General features: G+C 34.9%; 1 protein-coding gene across 2 annotated transcripts in view; it reads left to right on the top strand.

The window, feature by feature from the left end:
* Positions 1-15,156, top strand: part of CDase (neutral ceramidase) — a 27,028-nt gene extending 11,872 nt beyond the window's left edge. Inside the window, exons 2-15 of one of the 2 annotated variants that reach the window (XM_065369565.1) lie at positions 4,270-4,483; positions 4,612-4,737; positions 5,115-5,258; positions 5,355-5,531; positions 5,609-5,736; positions 9,278-9,479; positions 9,598-9,807; positions 9,894-10,013; positions 10,087-10,284; positions 10,390-10,614; positions 10,702-10,794; positions 13,389-13,565; positions 14,257-14,366; positions 14,441-15,156. In XM_065369565.1, coding sequence (XP_065225637.1) covers positions 4,618-4,737; positions 5,115-5,258; positions 5,355-5,531; positions 5,609-5,736; positions 9,278-9,479; positions 9,598-9,807; positions 9,894-10,013; positions 10,087-10,284; positions 10,390-10,614; positions 10,702-10,794; positions 13,389-13,565; positions 14,257-14,366; positions 14,441-14,624 — 2,088 coding nt within the window. In that variant the 5' untranslated portion in view covers positions 4,270-4,483; positions 4,612-4,617 and the 3' untranslated portion in view covers positions 14,625-15,156. Of the gene's footprint in view, positions 1-4,269; positions 4,488-4,611; positions 4,738-5,114; positions 5,259-5,354; positions 5,532-5,608; positions 5,737-9,277; positions 9,480-9,597; positions 9,808-9,893; positions 10,014-10,086; positions 10,285-10,389; positions 10,615-10,701; positions 10,795-13,388; positions 13,566-14,256; positions 14,367-14,440 lie in introns of both variants that reach the window. The other variant, XM_065369566.1, reaches the window with a different exon arrangement.

Below are 15,156 nucleotides of genomic sequence, written 5' to 3'. Positions count from 1 at the left end.
TAAATTTTTGAGTAACCTTTTCGAAGAAATTTCAGTGCTATACAGAAACTAGATCATGTTTCTTTGGAACTGACGAAAAAGGATGGGGGGGGGGGTAAGATGACGATTGAGTGAAAAAACAGAATCGTGATTTTGAATCGGATTCAGAGTCGCGATCCTTCGATTCTCTCAATTCACCACTTTCGATTCTAAATCGTCCAATCTTTCGCGAAAGTCATAGAAAATCATCTGAAAATGATTACTTTCTCTATAAAAAAAACATTAATGGAAATTTTCTTAATCAATTGAGAGTTTGGAAAAAAATATCACCAATCTCGAAAAATTGAATTTTACAGAAAGTCAAAATAACGCCCCCTTAATATTAGATTTTGAGACAGCGGGGGAGGGGGGAGGGGATTTGATTCAGTGGGTGTGTAGATAATATGTACTTATATTTATTCAACCAACGTTCAAAAAATGGGGAGAGGGATTCAATTTTTGAAAAAAATAATGAAATTTTTCCTGCCAGAGCGTCAACTACGCGAAAGTTTTAAAAAATCCAATATAAACGTAATTTATCAATTTTAATAAAATGGCAAAAACATTTGCTTGAAATAAGATCAAAATTATCATTACTATTCTCGTAGAATTTTATTAAAAAAAGTGCGAAAAAAATTTGTGGAATCCCTCAATTTTTTTGTAAACTGGGCCGAACATTTTTGTGATTTTTTTATTCTGACCCCCCCCCATCCCCTCTCCTCCCCATCACCTGAAACTCAAGAAGTCATGCCAAAAGACCTTTAAAGTTTAAAAAAAATCGAAAAATCGAATCAAAAAATGTTCATTCAAAATTTCGAATTTCATACGTCAAAATTTTTCGATTCCGTTTTCAAGAAACTTTCTCGATTCTCAAAGTCATGTTGCTTTTTCCAAAAGTTTAATATTGATAAAAAAATAAAAATAAAAAAATGTTTCAATTTCTGAGACAGAATCACTCTGAATAAGCCTCCATTCGAACCCCCCCCCCCCCCGCCCATAGTCTCTCTTACACAATGGTCCTCTTGTAAGGAGTCCTTTTGCCTCACCAATGAAAAACATCGAAAAAAATGAGAGTAAGATCTCCTTCTCCACAAAAGTTTCAAGTTATGAACAGTCTGACATAATTTCAGAAACTCAAAAGGATTTTTCCAAGTTTTGAAAAATCTGAGAAAATGTTGGGAAGAAATCGTTGAACGTTTGATATGATTTTAGCTACTCGTTGACTTTCTTCAAAGTTCTAAAAAGTCAGATTTCATTTCCAAAAAGTAAATTTCACTTTCGAGGGGGTTCCTTGTATCAATTTTTTTTGACCTTGACAGAAATTTTTTTAAAATGGGGGATTATTTCACCATTAAATTCAAAAACTTAAGGGAGTGGGGCATAAGACCGCGAAACTCCGAAATAAGGACCACAATAAAAACTCTTTAACAGTTTCAAAGCGATTTTTTTTTTCGAAATTGAACCAACAGGGTGTCTAACAAAATTTAAGGGGGGGGAGGGTAGTAAAAATTTACGTTTAAGTTTTTAGTCAACTTTTTGTAAAAAAACGTTTGCTTTTCTTATGTTTTCAAGCACCGTAGGATTTTATTCAAACAAGTAAAAATCAAATGGGCTCGCGCTAAGCGAGGGCAAAAGCTTTCGAAAATCAGTATTCCAGGAGGCATAAAAACAACGGTATTCGAGTAATGATTTTTTTTTTTAGAAAAATTCAAAATCAGAAGAGAAAAACAAACGGGTCCGAGCGAAGCGAGGGCAAAAGCTCTCGAAAATCAGTACTTCGAGAGGTATAAAACAATGTTTTTTTGGTGTGATGATTTACTTGTAAAAATTTTATTATTTTGCTTTAAAATTTTAAAATTGAAAAAATGATGATTATTGAAAAAAAAAATCAAACTTGAAAAAGAAAAGCAATTAAGTCCTATAAAGAAGCGTGGCCAAAAGCTTTCAAAAATTCAATCATGTTTTGAGAAGTGAAAACAAATAGTTTCTTCATGGAGAGAGAAGTTTATTTTTCTGATTCAAACTTTGAACATTTCTTGAATTTGAACGATACGTTTTTTACGCGAGAAAAGAGGAGCAAATAGCCCGAGCAAAGCGAGGGCAAAAGCTCTCAAAAATGTGCAATTCAAAATCTAAAAAAGTCGACAAATGAGCCCTTTCCTACAAAATTTGTTAAAAATTCTGGGGAAAAAAGGGGAAAAATTGGAAGTTTTAAAACGTCTAATTGAAAAAAAGTAGGACTTTTGGATTGAAATTGTTGAAAAGTAGGACTTTAGCAGGACTAAAAGGACGTTTGAGAAAAAGTAGGACTTTAGTAGGACTAATAGGACCAGTAGGACCTGTTAGACACCCTGACTAGTGGTGTTGATATATCGATATCTTAAACGATATATCGATATGAGATCCAATATCGACATATCGATATGAAAAATCAATATCGACGATATATCGTATCGTCAAAAATTGAGGAAAAAATGCACGAAAACAGCCAAAAATATGAGTAAAAATTGAAATTAGAAAGAAATTTTTAAAATTTTTTCAAAAAAAAATTTTCTCACTTTTTTAAAAATCTATAAAAAAACTTTTTGTCGTACCAAATTTTTTGCAGTTGTTAATTCGCAATTAAACTTAAATGACTGAGTATACAAATGGGAAAAATAGGTACTTTCAAGGCAATATTGAAGATATCGATATATCGTCGATATATCGATATCTGTTGGAAAAATATCGTGATATATCGATATAAAATTTTTCTAAATATCAACATCACTAACCCTGACCAATTATTGTAAAATTTTAGAGAATTGGGAATAGTTTCAAAATTTACGTTCAATTTCGTCAAAATTTTACATGAAAAATCAACAGGTTCATAAATTCAAATCAGGCAACTAAATCAATGGAAAATATTCGTGAGAAAATCCATTAAAAAGTTTGAAAAAAAGCATTTTATCAATTTTTGAGAGGAGGGGAGAGGGTTGGCGATCCTTTCAAACCAAAGTTCATCTTCTAATGAATTCTACAGCTATAAAAAGTTCATTTTTAGCATTTTCAAGATTCCATTCACTCCACACCCACTCCCCCTGTCATAAGTAGATAATAGAGCCCTGGAAATGAAAGTTCAAAATTCGTTTAAAATTTCATGCCACTGGAGATTGCGAAAAAAAAATTCCAATTAAAAAATAAGTAACTCTATTAACGTTATACGATTTTTTTTTCAATTTTACAACAAAACTTTAATGTGGTAAGCTGTCTCGAAGTCCATCTGTAAATTGGACAACTTTTAGGAAATTTGACCGAATAATTGGCAATTTCACTTTCAGATTTTTTAGCTGATTTAGATTTTGCCCAATTCAAAAAAGAGTTATTTATTTAACATACCAAAATTTCACCTTGATGAAATCAAAAACCTTACAGTTTATTAAAAGTCTATCTAAAAACTCCAAATTACGGAAAAAAATCAATATTTTTACTACTTAAACTTACAGAAGACCTCCTCAAACCCTTGACCAATTCAGCATTTAAAAAACCTAAAAAACGAAGAGTACGTCAAATTTTTAGAAATTAACCCCCCTCCCCTTCTCTCCTCCATCACCCCCACAACCAGAACCCCCCTCCCCGCCAAATTCAACTCTCCTAAAATCTATACAACTTGCAACGTATTTTCATCAACGTTTAGCAGAAGGTCTTATCGTTATCAACACCCATCAATCAATACTGCGAGTGCAACAATAAAAGCATGCATAAAATTATCACGTGTTTCCGTGCCACGATGCACCGTGGCAACCCCCCTCCTCCGGCCCGATCCACATCTCGTCCAATTCACCCGCATCTGCACTGCAATAAATACAGGTAATGCAGCGATTGAAAAGAAAAAAAAAGTCATTAACGTTACGTTCATAACCTTGATACCGGATTCCTGTTTGATTTTTTTTGTTTTCGCGGTTATTATACGAAAAATATTTTCTACTATCGCCGAACTCGATCGTTTTTTTTTTTTACGAATGAAATAAATATCTACTCGTATATGTATGCTGTACGCAGTCATATGTGAAACTGCTCCAAAAAACACGCGAAATACGATAGTAAGATAACAAAAGCGTTGTTTCCTCTCTTTATCTTCGATTTGTTTGCCTGTTGTGAGTATGCTACGGGCGTATGAATCATATAATAGCGTACCTAGTCTAATATGTACTTCTACTTTACGCATTTATTATCATTATTATATTGTTTTATTTCTTCATTCGTGTGCAGAATACGAGTATGCTCGAATGTGACGTTGATTTCGATTGCCGAAGACGTCGTCGACGCAGCAGCGAACGTGTAAAAAATCACTTATCACGAGATCGCGACTCGGCGAATATTCCAAGTTCATTAACAGATGATTTCGATGCTCGCCGAAAAGCCTCCGAATACCAATACCATTCTTCGCTACCGTGAAAATCGCAATTAACATTAATTTCGTCGAGTAAGTACGTACATACCTTATAAGCCTAGCATGGTAGATTGTACCTACTTCGAATTAAGGAGAAATAATCGCCCTCGGACGAAAATATCTCGAGAAGTATAATCAAGTTCGCGTGTTTGTATTTTTAGAAACAAATGGAGATCTCGATACGATGGCTATTGATCGTCTGGATCACGTTCGTGGGTCGTCTGCAAGCCCTACAAATTGGTGTCGGAATCGCCGACGTGACCGGTCCATCTGTAGGAATTCCGTTTGTGAGTACCTAAATCGATTATTATATTAATTACGATTTCTTTAAATTACTCCGAAAAAAATCATTAAATCCAATGACAAAACTGTCGATTACATCCTTATTTTCATCGACCATCATTATCCCAATAAGTCAACAAAGAGTGTAGAAAATCCTTCATTGTTTCGTACAATGAGACAAAGACGATGATAATACGTAACACGTGGAAGTAATAGAGAGTAGGTCATCGACGAAGCCACTTTGTTGCAAACAAATCGCCATAATTGTCGCCGAACGACTCGAGCGATCCGCCTCTTCACTTTTTAAATTAACACTATGTCAATTAGTATGGACGGAAAATTTCGCCCAATATTTTTCAACAGAATGTAATTCGGTTTACAGATGGGATACGCCAATATAGATCAAAAAGGTCAAGGAATTCATTTGAGACAATTCTCCAGGGCGTTCATTGTCAGCGAGCATAATCAGAACTTCGTTTTCATCAGTGTCGATTGCGGAATGATAGGAAATGGGTTGAGGAAAGAGGTACGTCCACGTGTACTCTTCATCACTATAATTTCGTGTGAATTTGAAATACCTATTTTTATTAATCTAATTGCTCTGAAATTTGACACGATGCAGGTTTTGAAAAAACTTGGTCAAAAATTCGAAGACTTGTACACGGTGAATAATGTCATGATTAGTGGAACTCATACTCATTCGGCTCCTGGAGGATTCCTGATGGATTTCCTGTTCGACGTATCGACTCTGGGTTTCAATCAAGAAACGTATAGTGCGTTGACCAAAGGGATCGTTTTGGTAAATGAGTGACCATTTTTTTGAAGTTAGTCAAGGAATTATTGTCGATGAAGTCTCATTTTTCATCGTTTTAACAGAGCGTTGAACGAGCTCACCAGAACTTGAAACCAGGTAGAATCTATAAATCTGTAGGAATCTTGCTGAATGCGAATATTAATCGTAGTCCGACCGCTTACAAAGAGAATCCGGAAGCTGAAAGGGCAAAGTGAGTGTTGAACGACTTTGCTCATTGATACCTATACCTACTGATAGGATTATTGCATTGAATCTAGTTTCGTTCGTTTCCACGAAGGAAATGAATCGAATTACGAAAATGTTTTTTTTGGGGGGTGTTTATAATTACAAGAAATAATCTCTCGGAACATTTTTAAAAAACCGTTCGCGAACGATTCGTTCAAAAATGAATGAATCGTTCGCGAACGACTGATTTAAGAAAATGGGAAATCGCTGAAAATTGGTCTTTTGCAATTTTGAAATAATTATTACTATTGTAGACAACTTTCTGGAAAAAATTTCAAAATCGTTCGCGAATGATTCGTTCGAAAATGAGTGAATCGTTCGCGAATGACTGATTCAAGAAATTAAAAAATCGCTGCAAATTAGTCTTTTGCAATTTTTGAAAGAATTATTGCTATTGTAGACAACTTTGTGGAAAAAATGTCAAATCGTTCGCGAATGATTCGTTCATAAATGAGAGAATCGTTCGCGAACGATTGATTTGAGAAATTAAAAAATCGCTTCAAATTAGTCTTTTGCAATTTTTGAAAGAATTATTAATATTGTAGACAACTTTCTGGAAAATATGTCAGAATCGTTCGTGAACGATTCGTTCAAAAATGAGTGAATCGTTCGCGAACGACTGATTTATGAAAATGGGAAATCGCTGCAAATTGGTCATTTGCAATTTTTGAAAGAGTTATTACTATTGTAGACAACTTTCCTGAAAAAATTTCAAAATCGTTCGCGAATGATTTGTTCAAAAACTAGTGAACCGTTCGCGAACGACTGATTTAAGAAATTAAAAAATCGCTGCAAATTAGTCTTTTGCAACTTTTGAAAGAATTACATATTACTATTGTAGACAACTTTCTGAAAAAAATTTCAAAATCGTTCGCGAACGATTCGTTTAAAAATGAGCGACTTGTTCGCGAACGACTGATTTAATATTTATTAAATTGAAAAATCGCTGCAAATTGCAATTTTTGAAAGAATTATTACTGTAGACCACTTTCTGGAAAAAATGTCAAAATCGTTCGCGAACGATTCTTTCAAAAATGAGTGAATCGTTCGCGAACGACTGATTCGAGAAATTATTAAAAAATCGTTGCAAATAGTCTTTTGCAATTTTTGAAAAAATTATCATTATTGTAGACAACTTTCTGGAAAATATTTCAAAATCGTTCGCGAACGATTCGTTCAAAAATGAGCGACTCGTTCGCGAACGACTGATTAGTATACTTATTATATTAAAAAATCGCTGCAAATTGCAAATTTTGAAAGAATTATTACTGTAGACAACTTTTTGGAAAAAATGTCAAAATCGTTCGCGAACGATTCTTTCAAAAATGAGTGAATCGTTCGCGAACGACTGATTTAAGAAATAATTTAAAAATCGCTGCAAATTAGCCTTTTGCAATTTTTGAAAAAATTGTTATTATTGTAGACAACTTGCTGATAAAATTTCAAAATCGTTCGCGAACGATTCGTTCAAAAAGTAGTGAACCGTTCGCGAACGACTGATTCAAAAATCACCAAAAATTACTATCATATGATTCCCCTAAATATGTACTAACAATAAGAACGATTGACTCGTCGAAAAAATTGCGAATCGTTCGCGAACGATTTTTCCACACACTAAAAAACCATTCGCGAATCGATGGTCTATCATGAAAATCTTCCATGAAAATCACATGTACGAAAATGAAGGAGTAGTTCATGAACGACTGATTCGAGAAAATCACGAAATGATTGCTCAAAGCCTGCGAAAAATTGTTTGCGAACGATTCGTTCAAAAAATATGAAACTGAAACTATTTGCAAATTGGTAGTTATCTAGAGGTCAAAACATCCAACGGGAAAAATTTATTCAAAAATCAAATGAATCGTTCGCGAACGGTTGTTTTGAAAAATTGTACGTAAAATCATAGCCAAATAATTATTGCTTTAGAATTTTTATAAGAATTAAGTACAGGCAACTTTTTGAAAAAGTGGTGAAATCGTTCGCGAACGATTCATTTTGTAAATTCGAAACTTTTCCCTGAATGGCGATTCAGACAAATTGAAAAAGGGTAACATTCTGCATGAAAAATTGGTTAGAAAATAGACTAAAGAGTCATTCGCTAACCACTGATTTGAAAAAACATGAAAAATCAAAACTGAATTATTGAAAATCAAACACCAGCAGTTCCTTTGAAACATTGAAATATCGTTCGTGAAAGATTCGTTCAAAACGTGAGGAGCCATTCTGAAATTGTTTACAAATTATTGATTGAGAAGAGTCGTTCGAAAACGACTGATTCGAAAAATCACAAATTTACAACCAAGTAATTTCTTAACGTTAGTTCAAAACCTAAATGAATCGTTCGCGAACGACTGATTTGAAAAATCACACGTGTTGAAAAAACTGCAGAATTATTCCTATTCGCGAACAATTTTTGTTCAAATAATTTGAAACAGCCTGAGAATCAATGATTCGTGCCAATCAAAAAAAAAAAAAAAACATTCTTTATCAAATCAAATGAGTCGTGACCTTTGAAAAAAATTTCGAAATCGTTCACAAAACGAGAAAATAAGCCAGTTCATAGATCACAAAGAAAAATCACACACGAAAAAACAGACTCACTCGAGAAATGAATGAATCATTCGCGAACGACTGGTTCAAATGAATCGTCAAGTAACGACCTATATAACAATTGAAAAAAATCACTTCAAAAATCCAAACCAGTCGTTCGCGAACGATTGATTTGAAAAACCATAGAAATCATTATTACTGAATGATTCCTTCAAAATTGAAAAAAAAAATCACTACTAACAACTTCATGAGAAAAATTCGAAAATCGTTCACGAACGATTCATTTACAAAACAGAAAAATCAATCAGTCCATAAGCCACTTTGCAATGAAAAATCAAATCAAATGAGTCGTTCGTGAACGACCGACTCAAAAAAATCATAATTCATAATCGTTCGCAAATACTTCTTTTAAAACATATCAAATCGTTCACAGACCGAAATATTCGACACGAAAAATACGTTCCAATCTTGAATGATTCGTTCGTAAATGATTGATTAAAAAAATCATTGAAATTGCCCTTGAATGATTCCTTCAGAACTAGAAAAATCCACAAATAACGACTCGTTGAAAAAATTGCGAAATCGTTCGCGAACGATTTGTTACGAACTCGTTCATTAAATCAAATTGATGAGTCGTTCACGAACGACCCGACACGAAAATTTGTGCAACTCAAATTACCAACAAAAAAAATTATCACGAGTAGCTCGTTCAAAAAAATGCAAATTTCAAATCTAAAATGTCAAAACAATATTCAAGTTTATGAGAAATTGAAACGAGAACAGTATAATTCTGCAGTGGATATGAAATTTTGATCAAATCTTTCGAGGGCTTTGAATTTATATAATCCACTTCAAACCTTCAACAAACATAACAAACCAGTGGGACTACTTGACTTATTACACTTCTTCCTTTTTTTCGAATCGCTCAATCAATAAATCATTACGATTTTCCACAGATACGAATACGACGTCGACAAACAAATGGTACAATTGAAATTCATAGACGACAACAATAAACCAATGGGAATGATATCCTGGTTCGCTGTACATCCAACCAGCATGAACTACACCAATACATTGATATCTACAGACAACGTTGGATACGCTTCGATCCTATTCGAGAAAAAAATGAACCCCAAGGGATCACTTATAGGCAAAGTAAGTCATTATTAATCACATGTGCATTTCTTCGAATCACTTCATCAAAAGGTACTTGAATCCTACTAAGTATATAATAGACTTCGGCTCATACAAATAATTTAAAAATCCATTCCAGGGTCCTTTTGTAGCGGCCTTCGCGTCGACTAATCTGGGTGATGTATCACCTAACATAATGGGCGCACGATGTCAACTGACGGGCAACGAATGCGAACCGAATAGCAGCAGGTGTGGTAACGAGAAAGACCTGTGTATTGCTAATGGTCCTGGACAGGATATGTTCGAGAGCACCAAGATAATAGCCGAACGTCTTTATGGTAAAGCTCTGGTAAATATATTGTAGTGGGTACTCAAAGTGTAACCGAATTCCAGTCAGGGTATTATGAACCGTCGTTAATAATCTTCTGTTTTCAGGAATTATGGAATTCAAAAAGTACCGAAGTCACTGGTGATATAAGGACGATTCATCAATACGTTCATATGCCTTCGCAGACGGCCAAGTATACCGATCCGATAACCAAAATAAGTAAAATAGTAAGTGCAACCAGCTAGAGCTCGAGTTTGAAGCATGGGCACTTTTTCACTCATCAATTCGTCATTTACGTAGGTAACTGGGTGTTTGCCTGCGATGGGGCACAGTTTCGCAGCCGGCACAACCGACGGTCCGGGTTTATTCTCGTTCAAGCAAAGTCAAACTATGCCAGACAATCCTCTATGGAACATGCTGACCAGTACTTTGGCTACACCATCGCTCAATCAAACCACTTGTCATGGCATCAAACCAATCCTATTGACAACCGGTGAGGTGAGTCTTGACGAACCACAAATACATATCAAAATACTTACCATTTTCCTCTTTAGAAGGAGCCCTTTAATTACATATTAGTTATACCATCTTGCGTTGAATTAGATGAAATTCCCTTTCCAATGGCAACCAGATATTGTCTCTACTCAACTAGCGCTCGTTGGAAAAATAGCCATCGTCTGTGTTCCGGGCGAATTCACCACCATGTCTGGTAGAAGACTGAGAACCGCTTTGAGGAAAGCTCTACAACTGGAGAAAGACACTGATGTGATAATAGCCGGTCTGTGCAATACTTATAGCGATTATATCACCACTCCTGAAGAATATCAAGTAATTCTCGACTCGAACTCTTTCCTCTTGTATCCACATTTCCTCATTTTATTCATTAATTGTATCATTTTTTTTTTCATGATCCAGGTACAAAGATACGAAGGAGCATCCACCATATTCGGTCCTTATACGTTACCATTATACATTAGTCAATTTGAAAAGCTCGCTTCTAAGCTCAAAGTACGTTAATACGACAAGTCACACTCTCCGATTTGGATGAAACCAAGCTAGATCGAAATAGCGTTTCCCAACCCCCCCCCCCCACCCCACAGAAGTTCATTTCTGAATTTTTGGTGAATTTTCGAAAATTTGAAAAATAATTCAAAAAAAGTTGCTTCAAGGGCGATTTTTAAACTTTTTCATAAAATAAAGAGAGAGTGAGAGAGAGAGGAAAAAGTAATGTATTTGTAATTTACAAAGATCTGAAGAAGATGAATTACTAGTTTTCGACGTAGCAATTGATGTGGGAAGATTCATCTTGGTCGGTTTATTCGCTTTCACTTTTTCTAATTTTTGATATAAAGGACATCCCCGGAAATTGGCAGTGTGGTCTCCACCGCAGTTCGCACACTTTGCAGTAGCTATGTTTCCATGCTCACAGGCCAAAGTTAAATGACTGCCAGCACATTTGACGCACCATGGATCGAGTCTGCAAAAGTTTTTTCTGTGTCCAAAATTTTGACAATTATAGCATTGAACGGGACCACTGGGTTTCTGGCATTCTTCTACTTTAATGAGGGCATGGAAGATACTTTTAAGATCAAAGATTCGTTTGCCTGCTTCAGTTCATTTGCATGAACATCAATAGCGCAGACTGGAATTGGCTTTTGGTTTTAGTAAAGCCTGTAAAGGCGACGGACAGTTAGAACTGGAATTTTTTCTTCAAGAAGGGTATCTTGAATTTTGTCGTCTGTAATCGAATAGGGGACATTCTTCATCACCACAGAAATTTTTTTCTATTTAGGATTACTAAATGTAAAGAATCGTCTTTTATCTTCTTCAAATTGTCTGGTCAAATTACGAAAATCATTAATGTCTGTCAAGAATATCTTAAGAACCTGATTCGTTGTTTTGGTTTCAAATTTTTTTTGTCGTAATTTTCTTGATTTCTAAGAGTTCAGACATATAATTTGCAACATCCGGGAGAATAATCAGGGGGGGGGATTCTAACCTTTGAAGTTTCTTTTGAAGTCGACGAATTCTCTTCAGATTCTTCCACTGCAATGGAATTGAATTTGTTTTTCGTAGAGATGTTGGGTGGAGCAACATTAAGTAATTGGATGTTTAACAGCTCTTTTAGGTAATTGGAATTCACCATTGTTTGGAACTAGAGGTTTGGCGTTTTTCAATTCCAATTTGGCTAGTAAGGCCCTCTTGTTATCAATCGATTTCTTCAATATCGGATCGGTAATATTACTAGGCATTTTAATACATTGTATGAGTATACTGAGATGTTCACTCCATGAAGGTTCAATGATGAATTTCATAAAACAAAAATAAAAAAAAATTTGAGCAAATTAAAATAATGTAAATAATGATCAATTCAACTCCTGCATATCAACAGCTACTAGTTTTAAGTCATACAGGAGCCTCCAGCGATCATTCAATTTTCTCCAGAATGGGCATAGCTGGTCAAGACGTGGTCAAGTATGGTGATTTGGCCCTTGAAACAGATTATGACCGCCCCCAGCACCAAAAGGTCAACCATGATGAGAATTAATTTTGGGCCCTTGGAGCAAGTATTTTTTTTGGGAGGGGGGATGTTTTTTCTCAATTTTTTCATTTTTTTCACCAAATGTTGAAAAAAAATTTCGCGTTTTTTTAGATGGGTTTTAAAAACTCCAAAGAACTACTTAAATCATGGAAAAATTTTGGCAATTTTTTGAGGAGTTATGCCCTTTTAAAAATTTTGAGCCGCCATTTTGTAATGAAGGGTCGAAGTAACTATGGAATTTAAGGGCAAATTTCCCAAAATTTTTTTCCTAAAATAGTTTTGTTCTTTAAACTTTCTAAAACCCATCTAAAAAATAGCGAAATTTTTTTCAGAATTTTGGTGAAAAATGACGATGAAAAAATTAAGAAAAAAAACTAATTTGAGCCCCCCCCACCCCAAAATACTTGCTCCTGGGGTCCAAAATTTTTATTAAAATTGTTTCTCATCATGATTGACCTTTTGGGACAGGAGCAGAACATTACAAATTAAAATGTATTAATATTCAATTTTACAATTTTTTAATAAAAAAGCAAGACTTTTCAGCAATTTTTGGTAAAAAAGTGATGTGGGGGAAAAAAGAATTTTTTTGGCAAAAATCGAACCAAAAGGTCACACAAACGTCCTAAAAAAAAGTATGGAAAATAGTAATTAGCTCAGAGCCACAGCATACAAAATATTTCTGAATAAAATAATTCAAATTCTTTGAAAGAAAATTTTTTTGGGATTTCGGGAAACAAAGGACTTGGGAAATTTCCATTCGGGAATTCGTATTCGGAAAAATTACCGTGAACCATTTGAATACGTCTAGATCCCTTTCCTTTTTGATCCACTTAGCTCAATAATTTCATAACTCAAGAAAAATTTCAAAAATCGCTTTCAAAACAGCCCTTTTAAATTTTAAAATTTTCGAAAATCCAAAAAAATGAACTTCAAGATTTTAAGATGGGTTTTTAAGACACGATATTTCGATTAAACTTGGTTTTGTTCAACTCGAAAAGTTTGAGTTCGAAAATTCTTTTTTTTCAAGTGCACCACTTACACCAGCATTTTCAAATTTCAGGGTGTACGCGGAGATATGATCTCGCCAGGTCCTACGCCAGCTGAATTTTTCAATAAATTGATCTCATTAGCTCCTCCGGTTGTGTTCGACAATCCTCAATGGGATTACAACTTTGGTGACTGTACACAGCAGCCTCCCGCATCTGTCAAAATTGGCAGCACTGTTTCGGTGAAATTTGTAAGTCATGTATTTTGGTATCACTGACTAGGGAACCTTATGAAGTAACCCCCCCCCCCCCCCCCCCCCGGAATTGGACAAAAGTGGTGTCAGTGGAAGTCCTTGGCCCATGTACAACGCTATTAAAATTTTATCTGCCGGTTTTGATTTTAACTCCCACAATAAAATTCGGAATTTTAAAATTATCAAAAACCACTACCCCGAAGATCAGGTTTTTCCCAAGGTGTTGTCGTTGGAAAATTTGGACTCACGAGGTGCATGTTTTATTTCCATTTTCAACTAAATTTTTCATACTAGGTACCTACTCGTATATTTTTCAAAAATTATTCAAATTTTTCATTTTTGACGAAAATTTGAATAATTTTTGAAAGATGTAATATGAAATAAAAAGTTGAATGGGAAAGTGAAACAAGTCCCTTGTACAAGCGCGAGAGGTCGGAATTTTCCCACGACGACGCTGTGGGAAAAACTTAAGCGTCGGGGTAGCGATTTTTGAAAATTTTAAAATTCAAAATTTCAACATGGGAGCTAAATTTGAAACTGGCAGCTAAATTTCAATAGTGAGGTACTACAACTGAGACCACTTTTCATCCAAATTCCCAAAGGACACTTCATGAGATTCCTATTGAGTCTTTCTCTGTTTCCTCATGAGTAATGACGTACCATATCATCTTCTCAATTTGTTTCACAGGTTGCAGGACATCCGAGAAATAATCTACGTCACGAAGACACTTACCTTACCGTAGAACTACTCGACGGTGATTGGACCGTCATCGCTACCGATGCAGACTGGGAAACCAAGTAAATAACCCACATTTTCAACCGTCACCATTTCATTCGTACCCTTTCTAACCTGGTTTTGATCCCCTCTATAGATTTATATGGCGTCGACTTTCCTTCTTCGCGGGTACCAGCGAAGTAGAAATTAAATGGACGATCGAACCTCACGTTAAACCCGGATATTACCGTATTCGTCATTTCGGCACCTTTAAATACATATCTGGCAGCAAGGAAGAATACAATGGTACCACGCAAGTCTTCAAAGTGACTAAATTTTAAGCCCAATGTACTTACCTAAGGATATTGCCATATAAAATTATAATACTCATCCTCGATGCGAATTCCATCACTACTGATCTCAATACCCCTTCTCGTTGCGCTTCTTCGTAATCAAACTTGGCCAATTATAGTATGTAATTTATGATTAACGAGTCCGATAACAGCGAATCCGGATGTTGAATGCAACATCTACACGAGATTGCGATCTGGATCTGCTTCATTTTTTTTTTAATTTTCGCCAATTTTTCCTCGTATTTTTCTACGTTTTTTTTTTGTTTTTTTTTTTGTCCCTCACCCCCCCCCCCTTTCCTCCTCCAAAAAAAATGTAAAATAAGAGCAAACATTGCGTTTGAATGCAAGATATCTAAATACATATATTTGTACATATGTGATATGTTTGTAATGATACCTATTTAATTCCATTTCAATCAAATCGACAACAAATTGAATTTGATTATACGTATTTTTGTGTGTATACCTGTCTTGTACAATAATTTGTAATGTTGATAGTAAATTTTGGAAATTTTCTGTT

This window comes from Planococcus citri, chromosome 5, assembly GCF_950023065.1.
Source record: "Planococcus citri chromosome 5, ihPlaCitr1.1, whole genome shotgun sequence".
Classification (NCBI taxonomy): domain Eukaryota; kingdom Metazoa; phylum Arthropoda; class Insecta; order Hemiptera; family Pseudococcidae; genus Planococcus; species Planococcus citri.
The sequence above is the reverse complement of the archived record's forward strand: the minus strand, read 5'-3'. Positions and strand labels throughout refer to the sequence as shown.